Source organism: Phascolarctos cinereus, unplaced genomic scaffold (genome assembly GCF_003287225.1).
Source record: "Phascolarctos cinereus isolate Bilbo 61053 unplaced genomic scaffold, phaCin_HiC Scaffold_2;HRSCAF=192, whole genome shotgun sequence".
Lineage (NCBI taxonomy): Eukaryota > Metazoa > Chordata > Mammalia > Diprotodontia > Phascolarctidae > Phascolarctos > Phascolarctos cinereus.
This window is the reverse complement of record NW_027555625.1, coordinates 81049320-81061938: the sequence shown is the minus strand read 5'-3', so window position 1 is coordinate 81061938 and position 12619 is coordinate 81049320. Positions and strand designations below refer to the sequence as shown.

Sequence of the window (12619 nt, the reverse complement as noted above, 5' to 3'; positions counted from 1 at the left end):
ACCAGGCTCACATGAGAGCAGCTTCAAACCCAGGTTTCCTATCTAGTTTTGTTTGCATGATGACATACTACTTCTCAATAATAAATTTGGCAAGGAACAATATAGCTTTACTATTCCAATGAAATCTTAATAAATTTTAGTGGAAACTAATTGATGAGACTTCTAGGTCCATTTTTTCCATTGAGCTCCCAATTAAAACCCAATATTATACTGTCCCATTGACTGTTAGATTTTTCTCACTGCCTGGACAGATAAGTATCCTAACAATTAAAATATCACTTTATTTCATTCACAGATACTTGTTGCTTTGAGGAACTTACATTTTAAGAATATTGTGCACTGTGATTTAAAACCAGAGAACGTGCTGCTAGCCTCAGCAGAGCCATTCCCTCAGGTGAGTGATATGCTGCTACCTGACACGTGAAAAAAGAGAGTTGATCAGAAGTGGGGTGTCTTGGCATGCAGGGCACTGCATGAGGAGCTAGTGATTAAAAATAAATGCCATCTCATTAGACATCTTGCTTTTAAATGTGTTAGCCTTTCTTATCCTTTCCGCTGTCGTAGCACTAAGGTTTTTCCATTGTCATGTATATTTGCAGTTTTTACTAATATTCAATTCAATATTTATTAAGCAGCTATTACATGGGAGTCACTGTGTGGAGTTTCTGGGATACAAAGACAAAGTGGTCCAGTTATCTTACATTTTATCTTTTAGTGTACAGTCTTCTTACACTGAAAGAACTTAGCTTCTGCACTCTTTTCTTTTTTTAATTAGGCAATTTGGGTTAAGTGACTTACCCAGGGTCACACAGCTAGTAAGTGTCAAGTGTTTGGTCTGAGGCCGGATTTGAACTCGGGTCCTCCTCACTTCAGGGCTGGTGCTCTATCCACTGCATCACCTAGCTGTCCCAGAACTTAGCTTCTTAAGACTGAAACTTCCTGGTGGAGTTTCCCTCTTGGCCCAATAATTTGGCAAGGGAAAAGGTGTCAATTAAAAGACTGAAGCTTCCCATCAGAGGTGTTTTTTTTTATCTGTTCATTTATATATTTGTTGATTGATTGATATTTATTTAATGTCGTGGTTAACATGGTTAACCCAGAAATGTGGAACATATATGGTTTTGCATATTTTATTTAAATGATTTCAGATTTAAAGTTCTCATAGTTTATAAGTAATATTGAAATAGTTATAATGTTATGCTATTTGGGGTAAGTTTATATATGTACATGCATGCATATATATAACTGATATATATATGTATGTATGTATGTATGTATATTAAGTTACATCTATGTAACTTAGTGGTATTATTGATTTTCAGGTGAAGCTGTGTGACTTTGGCTTTGCACGCATCATAGGTGAAAAGTCCTTTAGGAGATCTGTGGTGGGAACCCCAGCATACTTAGCACCTGAAGTTCTCAGGAGCAAAGGTTATAATCGTTCTCTGGATATGTGGTCAGTGGGAGTTATTGTTTATGTGAGCCTTAGTGGCACATTTCCATTTAACGAAGATGAAGATATAAATGACCAAATTCAAAATGCTGCATTTATGTACCCACCAAATCCATGGAAAGAAATTTCTGGTGAAGGTAAGGAATTCAGTGAATTTGATTTTATAAGCTTGAGTCTAAACTTATCTCCTTTCCTCCAAAGCAAGTTTCTCCTTCTGACTCCCCAGTCCTGTCTGTATCCTGAGTCATCTCTGATTCTTTTTACTTGCCAGCCATATTCAGTCACTCACTAAGTCTTGTAGGTTCTTCTTTCATGTTATTATTTAAAACTCTCTCTTTCCTTTCCCATTTTATCAGCCTATCCCTCATCACCTTCTACCTGGATTACATCAGTGTCCTTCTGATGGACCCTCTGCCTTGCAGCTGAGCCCTGTTCTGCAGTACCGTCTCAGCTTTCATCTTTCTAAAACCTTGCTTGTGGACACTGCCCTGCTAACACCTTGTCGTGGGTTACAGGATAGCCTTACTTTCCCAGCATTAGCTTTCTTTGTAGCTGTATGCTTCCTACTTCTCCCCTAGATGAGCCTTAAAGTCAACAGATAGTCGTACTCACTGTCCTCAGTATAACATATGTTTCCCTTCTCTAAACGGTTCTTGCCTCCTGTTCGTCTCCTCCTTCCTGGGCTGGCCCACTTGGAAGTGTTCCCCTAGAATCCTAGATCACAGTGCTGGAAGGGACCTCAGAGGCCCTGTTCTGTTTCAGATACCTCAGTTTACAGACAAGAAAACCAGATATAGGAAATTAAGTGACTTGTCTACAGTCATCAAGCCTTCTTTCATCAGACAACTTACCAAGTGTCCGCATGGGTTCATTTCAATCCTTCCCCCCAGTTTTTCACTGAAATAATTTTCAGTTGTATTGTTCCTGTTTGACTTTGGAAGCTTCCCATCCTTTCTATCTCTTTAGAGGCTCTGCCCATGGGACCATATCTTTATTTTCGCAGAACTTATTAGATGTTTTTTTTTTCCTGAGATTGAAGGTGAATCATGTTAGTAAAAAGAAACTTTAGCTCAAGTCCCCTAGGACTACTACTGGATTTTACCTCTTAAAACTTATGGTTTTTATTAAGAAAGCATCATTCATATCTGTGACTAAACTATCTGAATTATGTTCCCACAATATCACTTCTGTTTTTCTCCATTTATTCTCATCACCACACTGTTTTTATGGATTTCCATATTTTTGTATGGTCCGCCTTCCTCTTTTATCACAGCTCTTTCTTTCAAGTAATTGGTAAATAAACCAACACATTATTAAACAACTGTGTGGTTAGCAAGGGAGATAGAGAGACAAAATAGAAGTCATTCCTCTCCTTACATAGTTTACATTCTGTTGGGGAAGACCGTGTGTATAAATATAAATATACATACAAGATGATTTGGATGGGGAAAGCACCAGCAGCAGGGGATCAGAAAAGGGCTTCTGTAGAAGGTGACAAGTGCATGGGAAGCGAAGCAAAGCCTTCTCAGAGACAAGAGTTGAGAAGTCTGCTAGGCCTGGGGGCCAAACCCTGCAAGAACAGAGGAGCCAGAGAGAGCAGCAAGGAGGCTGGCTTGGCTGGAGTGTAGTGTGTGAAAGGGTTGTGTGTAGTAAGGTTGTCGTATATTGGAGCCAGCTTATGAAGGGTCTTAAGTGACAGAGGGGGTTATATTTGACCCTAGAGATCGTAGTTTGCTGCTGTGGTTTATTGAGTAGGTCAGACTTTCACTTTAGGGAAGTCTGCAGCTCTGTGGAAAACTGAAGGCTATTGAAATTTCAATTCCCATATGAGGTGATGAGGGCAGTGAGCTAGGGATATGGCCATATGAGAGAGGGGGACAGATTTGAGATGCAGAAACGAAAAGACTTGGCAACTGACTGGATATGTATACGGAGAGTGAAGAGTCAAGAATGCACCTAGGTGTCAGGAAGCATGAGGGGTAAGTTTGATAGGAAAGGTGATTTTTATATATATATATATATATATATATATTAATATATAAATTTATTTATTTTTAGTTTTCAACATTTACTTCCACAAGATTTTGAATTCCATATTTTCACCCCATCTTGCCCCTCCCCCCACCCCAAGAGGGCATGCATTCTGAATACCCCTTACCCTAGTCTGCCCTCCCTTCTATCTCTCCCCCCTCCCCGCTTCTCTTATCCCCTTCCCATTCTATTTTCCTGTAGGGCAGGATAGATTTCTGTACCTCATTTCCTGTATGTCTTATTTCCCAGTTGCATATGGAAACATTTTTTTTTAAACATGTGTTTTTAAAACTTTGGGTTCCAAATTTTCTCCCTTCCTCCCACCCCACCCACTCACTGAAAAGGCAGGCAAGTCAATACAAGCCATACATGTGCAGTTATGCAAAACACTTCCATAGTAGACATGTTGTGAAAAACTAACTCTATTTCCCTTAATCCTATCCTGCCCCCCCATTTATTCTGTTCTTTCTTTTGACCCTGTCCCTCCTCAGAAGTGCTTCCTTCTGATTACCCCTTTCCCAGTCTGCCCTTCTCTCTATCATCACTCTGCTTTCTTGTCCCCTTCCTCCCCTATTTTCCTGTAGGGTAAGACAGATTTCCATATCCAATTGAGTGTGTATGTTATTCCCTCCTTAAGCCAAATCCTATGAGAATAAGATTCCCTCATTTCCTCTCACCTTCCCCTGTTTCCCCTCCACTGTAAGAACCTTTTCTTGTCTGTTTTGTGCAAGGTAATGTACCCTATTCTACCTCTCCCTTTCTCCTTCTCCTAGCGTAATCCTCTCTCACCCCTTAATTTTATTCTCCAGATATCACTCCTTCATCTTCAACTCACCTTGTGCCCTCTATTTATCTATCTATCTCTATCTATCTATCTATCTATCTATCTATCTATCTATCTATCTATCTATCTATCTGTCTGTCTGTCTGTCTGTCTGTCTGTCTGTCTGTCTATCTATATATCTATACATACATACTTACATACATACATACATACATACATATAATTTTTCCCCTCCCACTACCCTAATACTGACAAAGGTCTCATGAGTTATAAATATCATCTTTCCATGCAGGAATGTAAACAGTTCAGCCTTAATAAGTCTCTTATGATTTCTCTTTCCTGTTTACCTCTTCATGTTCCACTTGAGTCTTGTATTTGAAAGTCAAATTTTCTATTCAGCTCTGCTCTTTTCGTCAAGAATGCTTGAAAGTCCTGTATTTCACTGAATGACCATTTTTTCCCCTGAAGGATTATACTTAGTATTTCTGGGTAGGTGATTCTTGGTTGTATTCCTTTGCCCTCCAGAATATTATATTCCATGCCCTCCAGTCCCTTAATGTAGAAGCTGCTAAATCCTGTGTTTATCCTGATTGTGTTTCCACCATACTTGAATTGTTTCTTTCTGGCTGCTTGCGATATTTTCTCCTTGACCTGGGAACTCTGGAATTTGGCTGCAATATTCCTAGGAGTTTTCCTTTGGGGATCTCTTTCACGGGGATATCAGTGGATTCTTTCCATTTCTGTTTTGCCCTCTGGTTCTAAAATATCAGGGCAGTTTTCCTTGATAATTTCTTGAAAGATGATGTCTAGGCTCTTTTTTTGATCATGGCTTTCAGATAGTCCAATAATTTTTAAATTCTCTCTCCTGGATCTATTTTCCAGGTCAGCTGTTTTTCCAATGAGATATTTCACATTGTTTTCTAATTTTTCATTCTTTTGCATTTGTTCTACTCTGTTATGATTTCTCATAAAGTCACTATCTTCCAGTTGCTCTATTCTAATTTTTAAGGAAGTATTTTCTTCAGTAATCTTTTGGACTTCCTTTTCCATTTGTCCAGTTTTTCTTTTTAGGGCATTTTTTCTCCTCATTGGCTTTTTGGACCTCTTTTGCCATTTGGGTTAGGCTATTTTTTAAGGTGTTATTTTCTTCATTATTTTTTTGGGTCTCCTTTAGCAAGCTGTTGACTTGTTTTTCATGATTTTCTTGTATCACTTTGATTTCTCTTCCCAGTTTTTCCTCTACTTCTCTTACTTGCTTCTCAGAATCCCTTTTGAGCTCTTCCAAGGCCTGGGACGGATTCATATTTTTCTTGGAGGCTTTGGATGTGGGAGCTTTGACTTTGTTGTCTTCTTCTGGTTGTATGTTTTGATATTCTTTGTCACCAAAGTAAAATAATGTAGTCTGACTCTTTTTGAGAGGTTTGCTCATGATCCCAGCCAACGACTTGAGTTTTAAACCCTTTATTAAGGTAGAGGTATGCTTCCAATGTGGAGAATGCACTGTCCCAAGCTTCGGGGGTTTGTATAGCTGTTTTCAGAGATACTTCTAGGGACCTGTAAATTTTCAGTTCTTCCAAGGTGGTATGATAAAAGGGTCAAGGTATTTACTCTTTTCCTGGCCTGAGATCTGGTCTTTGAGTGACCAGCCACAAGCAGTGTTTTCTCTCTTGGAGGTGTGAGAGGAGGGTTTCCTCTCCACTGCCACTACAAGCTCCACCACGCCAGCGCTCCTCCTCACCCCAGGACCGCCACCCAGAACTGTGACCCAGATCCAAGCACAGGCAAAGCAAGAGATTCCTGCCACAGCACCAGTAAAGAGATCCCTGCAGTCCCCCTCTGATCAGCCACTTGATTCCCCCTCAGTCTGTGGGCTGGAAGCTCAGGACACAGCCAGCGCCCCTGCGCCCAAGCTCTGCACTCTGGAACTGGCTCTGACCTAGCTCTTCTCTCACGGAAAAAACAGACTTTTCCTGCTGACCTTCTAAGTTGTCTTTGGCATTCACGGATTGAGGAGTCTGGAAGCCACTATAGCTGCCCGTGATTCAGTCCTCTGAGGCCTGCTCCTGGTTCACTGTGGCCTGTGCGCCCACACCAAACTGCACTCCTCTTCCCGCCCAGCACAATATGCCTTTCCGATCAACCATCCAGGCTGTCTTGGGCTGGAAATTTGTTTTACTCTGTCTTTTTGTGGGTTCTGCTGCTTTAGAATTTGTTTAGAGCCATTTTTTTGTGGGTATTGTGGAGGGGTTTGGGGGAGAGCTCAAGCAAGTTACTGCTTTCATGCTGCTATCTTGGCTCCGCCCCAAAAGGTTGGACATGTTGAGTTTGAGACACAGTGTAGACAGCAGGAATAGACCACTTTTCCTAGAAGTTATGGAGAAGAGAGGAGAGATAGGATGATAATTTAAGGGAATGGAAGGATCAAATTAGGATTTCTTTTTCAAGGATGAAGGAGACCAGGGTATATAGAACTAGTGAATAGGAAGAGCTTGGGGGTTGGGGAGGCAATCTGCTAGAGATAGCAGCAAATAGATTAGAGAGTTTGGCCTTGTCAAGGAAAAAAAGCTCTATCTTCATCAGACTGGAGTAAAGGAAGAGAAAAGGAGAGCTGACATCAGGGGATTTGAGGGAGGTCAGATGGCTATAGACAAATAATATCCTTTCACTCCTAATCATGAGATACCGTCCTACTAAACCATTGTGAAATCTTATTTATCCCTCTTGGGTTAAAAATGGCAAGTTTTGTTTTTTAGTAACATTAACTTTTCTTTTTTCATTAGCAATTGATTTAATAAACAACTTACTTCAGGTGAAGATGAGGAAACGCTATAGTGTTGACAAATCTCTCAGTCACCCCTGGTTACAGGTAAAATTGTATTCACTTGCAGTACCTATGGTAGTCTCTCATTGGCTGATAATGAATTCTTCCATATTGGCAAACAAAATCGTTAGATTCTCCTGAAACTCCAGGACATATTTCTCAAACTGATTTACATGGTTAAACTGAATTGCAGGTCATTGTTTCTGCTGAGATTTCTAAGTCTTTTGTTAACCTTAAATTTTCTTCACTGCTGGGTTTTTTGTTTTCTTTTTTTTTTATAATACATTCTTTAAAACAAGTTTTTGGAGGTTTTGGGTTCCCTCTAAGTTTTTCATATTGGCCTTAAGTATTGTTTACTTTGCCTTCCTCTTGGGTGTACACCATGCCCGAGCTAGAATACTGGTGATAGCTTTTGATAGCTAGTAAAAAGTTCATATTTGTAATTGAATAGAAATCCTACTTGAAATATATATGTTTTGGACTAATAATAAATTTGTTCTTATATCAAGATTTCTTATATTATAAATAGATTCTTATATAGAAAATTTCAAGAACCTAGAGCATAATATGAAGAGGTATAATGATTACAGAAAAATAAATTTCTGTAGTGATGCTCTCATTTTTAGAAGTCACCAAATATTGATTAATGAGAACACATATAGGTTCTAAGAGCTTTATTTCTCTTCACAAAAACTAGAGGGGAAAATTACAGGACTTAACTCTACCAGAAAGAAGTGTTTAATTACACTCAGGGACATGAGGCACATACCTTTCTGAGAGTCTCTGAAACGTGGTTACCTCATTCATGAGAAACACGTACTGAAAAACCAACTAGCAGTTATTTCGATGAAGTGACTGTTAACTGATTCTTTAACTCTGAAAATTTTTGCATAATTTGTGGGATTAGCAATAATTAATAATCCAAAGAAAAAAAAAGAACACGTCCTTGATATATTTAGAATTTATTTTATGGTTTTGGTTAAAGCATTGTATTTTTTTCTCAGGATTATCAAACTTGGCTTGACCTTAGAGAGTTTGAAACACGAATTGGAGAGCGTTACATCACCCATGAAAGCGATGATGCCCGCTGGGAAGTGCATGCAAACGAGCACAACCTTGTGTACCCAAAGCACTTCATTATGGCTCCCAATCCTGATGACATGGAAGAAGATCCTTAAGTCACCAACACGCTCATTTAAGTATGGAAGATTTCCACTTGTGAGCTGATCTGCATAAATGCCACTCTTGATTAGCCTGTTATCTGTAAGGGAGCGAGGAAACATGATGTGATATATGATGCCAGTGCCATAGTGTGTGAGATGTAGGTACAGGAGAGGAGAAATGAAAGCAGAATGAAGAATTCCTGTAAGCTTTCAAAAGTGTGTTATCACATGCAGTCATAATTAGCTTTTGTATTTTTCTATAACTTCAGTTACTGTTGTTTTCTGGCATTTAAATACACTCTCCCTTTTTAACTTTGTACATTATGGAAAACCAAGCTAGTAACAGATTGTTTGCCTGATCAAGTTAGCCCAAGTTGCAAAATTTGGATGTAGTTTAAAAGGCTGGTTATTGGACAGGCTTGCATTTAAGAGATCATTGGGAAACAATGACCATATGATTTGCTGTTGACTCTAAACATTTATTTGACTGATCCTTGTAGGAGTTGAAGATTTTCCCCTGTATGTGTAAAAAAGGGGGTTAGTTGATTCACTTTTCTTTAGAAAGTGAATCAAACTTTTAAATCAGTGATTCCCAACCTTTCTGGAGTTGTGACACTGTATATACTACATGGCAAATAATTTTTAAATTAGTGGATTAATTTTGCTTTGAATATTTTGTAACACATTTTGAGATAATGGAGTCTACATGGTTGTTTCAAAACCAAGATTACAAAGCATTGATCTGAATGCCAGGGTGGCAGTAGACTCTTATAATAAAGCCTGGCTCTGGCTGCTAAATATTCCCATTCTCATTCACATTTTAGTCTCCTCCTTGGGAGTCTAACGTTCATTTAGCACAGGTCTATTTATCAGGTTACTATCACACAGGTTTGACTAAAGTAAGAGGAGGGATGAGTGTGTTAAATATTCACTAAGGTCATTGATAGGTGAAAGTTTTAAGTAGCAGTCTAGACTTTACCAGGTATAGACAACCAAACCAATCTTCTCCTTTGCGTTTCCTGTAATATGGAGGGTCTTACAGGTCTTTAGACTTTTTAACTGAAGCACATCTCTAAGTGATTGAAACAGCAAACCCCTTCTGTTAATTGTAAAGTCACCTTTTTTGTCTCGTTAACACTAAATTATCCCAGGTAGCTCACCTGATCTGGGGTGTAGCCAGGGCTGTGCTAGAGCCTGCTCTGACCCAATTGTTTTATTTTCAGTGTGAGCATTTACACCTTGGAAATTGGCAAATGCTACAAATTAGGGCTTGGGCTTATTGTTTTGTTGATTATGACTTACTTAAGAAAGTGATAGAGAAAATGTTAATAATGCAATTAAATTTTAAAATGTGCCATGGACATAGTCTCCCCCCCCAAGAAGCAGTTGTTAAACATTTACCAGCACACCCTAGGGTATAGCCCACTTGGGGTGTTTTTTTGCCAAATTTTTTAATGTAATTAACCAGTACATATAAAATAGCATCTTAGGATGTCCTCAACACACCTGTCAGCAGCTACCATTGTACAGCTGTCACCAGATGTCCTAGCAGTCTTGGACCAGTTAATTGTTATTGCAGCTAATTAGTAAATTCATACAGTTTATACTTGTGAATTTCTGATCACAGTTTAATAGATTTAGAGCTTGAAAACATCTCAGAGGGAGTCTGGTACCACCCCCTCATTGCACAAATGGGGAAGCTGGAGTCAGAGAGGTAAGTGATCTGCCTCCACTCACACAGGGAGGATGGTAAGTGGTGAACTAGAGCTTGCCCCGTCCTCTGACTCCAAACCCCGCACGTGATTCCTCTGTTCCACCTTGCCTCTTTGTGGTCTCCACTGATAGCTGTTAATAGCGCTAACTTAAATGGCAAGACTGTCGGCTGCATAGGCAAAAGAAGGCCCTCCTCACTTTTCACTTCGTGTGCAGCCCTCCCCTCCAGCAGGCTGATGAGAGCAAGAACAGCTTTTTTACTGCCCAAAGGTGCACTTGCTCTCTACTCGTGTGGCTTTAGGCCTTTTGAAAGAGTTGTTATCTGTAGCATGCTCAAGTAATTAAGAAAAAAACCAACACACCAATCTACAAGAAATCTAGTCACTCTGCTTTATGACATCTAATGTTCCATAGTGGCTACAGTGAAGATTTCTTTTGAATTCTGAAGTACAAACTCTTGTGACAAATCCAGCTGCATTTAAGGGGACAGAGGAATTTTCTGTTACATTCACAGAATCATGAAACTGGAAGGAAGCCTCAAAATCCACTGCTGTACCATCCCCTCACTTCAGGCGGGACTGCCCTGAACACGGTCTTTAAAGATTTCTGACCCATTCTGAAACATCTCTGGGTGACTTCCCTCAGTGATTCTTACAAACTATCCACATTAATGTAGAGACAAAAAAAAAAGGTGTTAAAAAAAACCCAGACTTTTGCACCAGCTAAATATATAATGTTATAGTTCCTCAAATTCCTCCAAAGTTAGCCTCTTTGTTAAAATAAAAACTAAGGATAAATGAGCCAGATTATGATAGCAGACTTGTGGAATGAAGCTGTTCTGGGCTGCCACACAAATGCAGTGGTAACGAACCACATAATAATGTAAAAAATAACTGGAATGTTATTAGTTTGCTAAAATTCCGTACTCAAACATTGTAAGCCATGAAATTAATTGCACTCTTTTTTTTGTATGTTTTAAGAAATAAGTCACTATCAGATAATGTGGAGTTGGCTAAATTGCTCCAAAGCTGTATAACCCACATAAATAACCTTTTTATCTTGAATTCAAGTTGTATTTGTATGAGAAGTATTACAATGTTTGCTAGAAATATTTGCTCTTGTAAAATATCAAGCCTATGACACTGTCCAGTCCTTTTTTTTTTATATTTTTGTTACACCCTGTTGTTTGTAAATATCTTCTTAATACCTTGGAAATAAAGTGTATTTCCCTATTGAATTGATCATTTCTAGTGAGAAAACTTGGAAGAACTATCCTGTCTCTTTAAGACCTTTGTAAATGCAAATTTTTCTTTCTTGTTTTGTTGTATTTCATTTTCCTGGATCTCAGTATTGATGGTGCTGTTCTGAGGGGAAATTATCTACAGGTGGAACTCCTGCTTCAGAATTAGGGGGCACTTACTAGAGAAACTGATTTTAAAATCATGCTGAAAGTAATTCCTTCTATAACAAATACTGGGTAAGAATATGAAGGCTTAACTCTCTAATACAGTGCAACAGCAGGCTTGAGGACAGCATTCTGCATCATTTCATGAAATACAACTTAGGGATCATTTTTGCTTCCCACAGTTCCCAAACTAAAACTCTCCCTCAGCTGCTGCAGTTACTAGAGAACTTAACACAGTTGTCTGAAGACTTTAATAAGGAAATGAACTTTTTATATTAAAGGGCAGAGGTATCATTTGATTACCCTAATCACGTAAATATTATAAAGGGACAAAGGATATAGACTAGACTGAATTCATTGGAACAGGAACTCTTGGATGAGGAAGCTCTGTAATCAACGTAGTTGAACACTTTTCATCAACAGAGTCTTGGTGAGTTGTCTGCAATGTGGTGTCAAACTCAAATACCAAACATTAGGATCCCTGCAGACCACATCCTGACAGTTTTGAAATGTCAATATGTTTTATATTATTTGTTAAGTTTTTCCCTATTTCCTTCCCTTCCCCTCCTCTCCCCTAGCTAGGCAATGGGGTTAAGTGACTTGCCCAGGGTCACACAGCTAGTAAGCCCAGTTTCCTTTTAATCTGGCTCAGGAGGCACTCAGGAGTGTTGTGGGCTGTGTTTTGATATCTCTGGCCTAGATCACTGAGGTTAGTTACGTGACTTATTAAGGGGTCACACAGCCAGCATCATTCAGAAGGAAGATTTGAATGGAGGTTTTGAGGGCAACTCACTATCCTGACTTCCAAGTAATTATAAAAAAATTACAGAATTGAACAATACTCAGATTTCCTTTCCCCATTATGTTTGGGGTTTTTTTTGGCTATGCCATGGGGTTAAGTGACTTGCCCAGGGTCACACAGCTAGTAAGTGTTATATGTCTGAGGCTGAATTTGAACTCAGGTCCTCCTGAATCCAAGGGGGGGAGCTCTATCCACTGTGCCACCTAGCTGCCCCACCCCACTGTGTTCTGAGGGGCTGACTTCACAAAATTCTCTCTCTGACCAAGTCTGTTTTTTCTTTAAATAGTATGGAATACACATAGATGCTCCGTCCCACTTCTAAGGTAGAATTGTCCTTACTCAAGTAGGTATGATACAAAGATGGGCTTTCAGTCTTTCTTTAGAACAAGATATGTGTTATTTGCTCCTACTTTCAACTTATAAAACAGGTTTTTTCCTACTGAGCTA

General features: G+C 39.1%; 1 protein-coding gene across 4 annotated transcripts in view; it reads left to right on the top strand.

Moving 5' to 3' along the window:
- PRKD3 (protein kinase D3) overlaps window positions 1–11202 on the top strand; it is a 99737-nt gene extending 88535 nt beyond the window's left edge. For all 4 annotated transcript variants that reach the window (XM_020964837.2, XM_020964838.2, XM_020964839.2 and 1 more), the window contains 4 exons: window positions 296–394; window positions 1323–1590; window positions 7049–7134; window positions 8094–11202. In XM_020964837.2, the coding sequence (XP_020820496.1) occupies window positions 296–394; window positions 1323–1590; window positions 7049–7134; window positions 8094–8267 (627 nt within the window). In that variant the 3' untranslated portion in view covers window positions 8268–11202. The remainder of the gene's footprint in view (window positions 1–295; window positions 395–1322; window positions 1591–7048; window positions 7135–8093) is intronic.
- Window positions 11203–12619: the final 1417 nt, after the last annotated feature.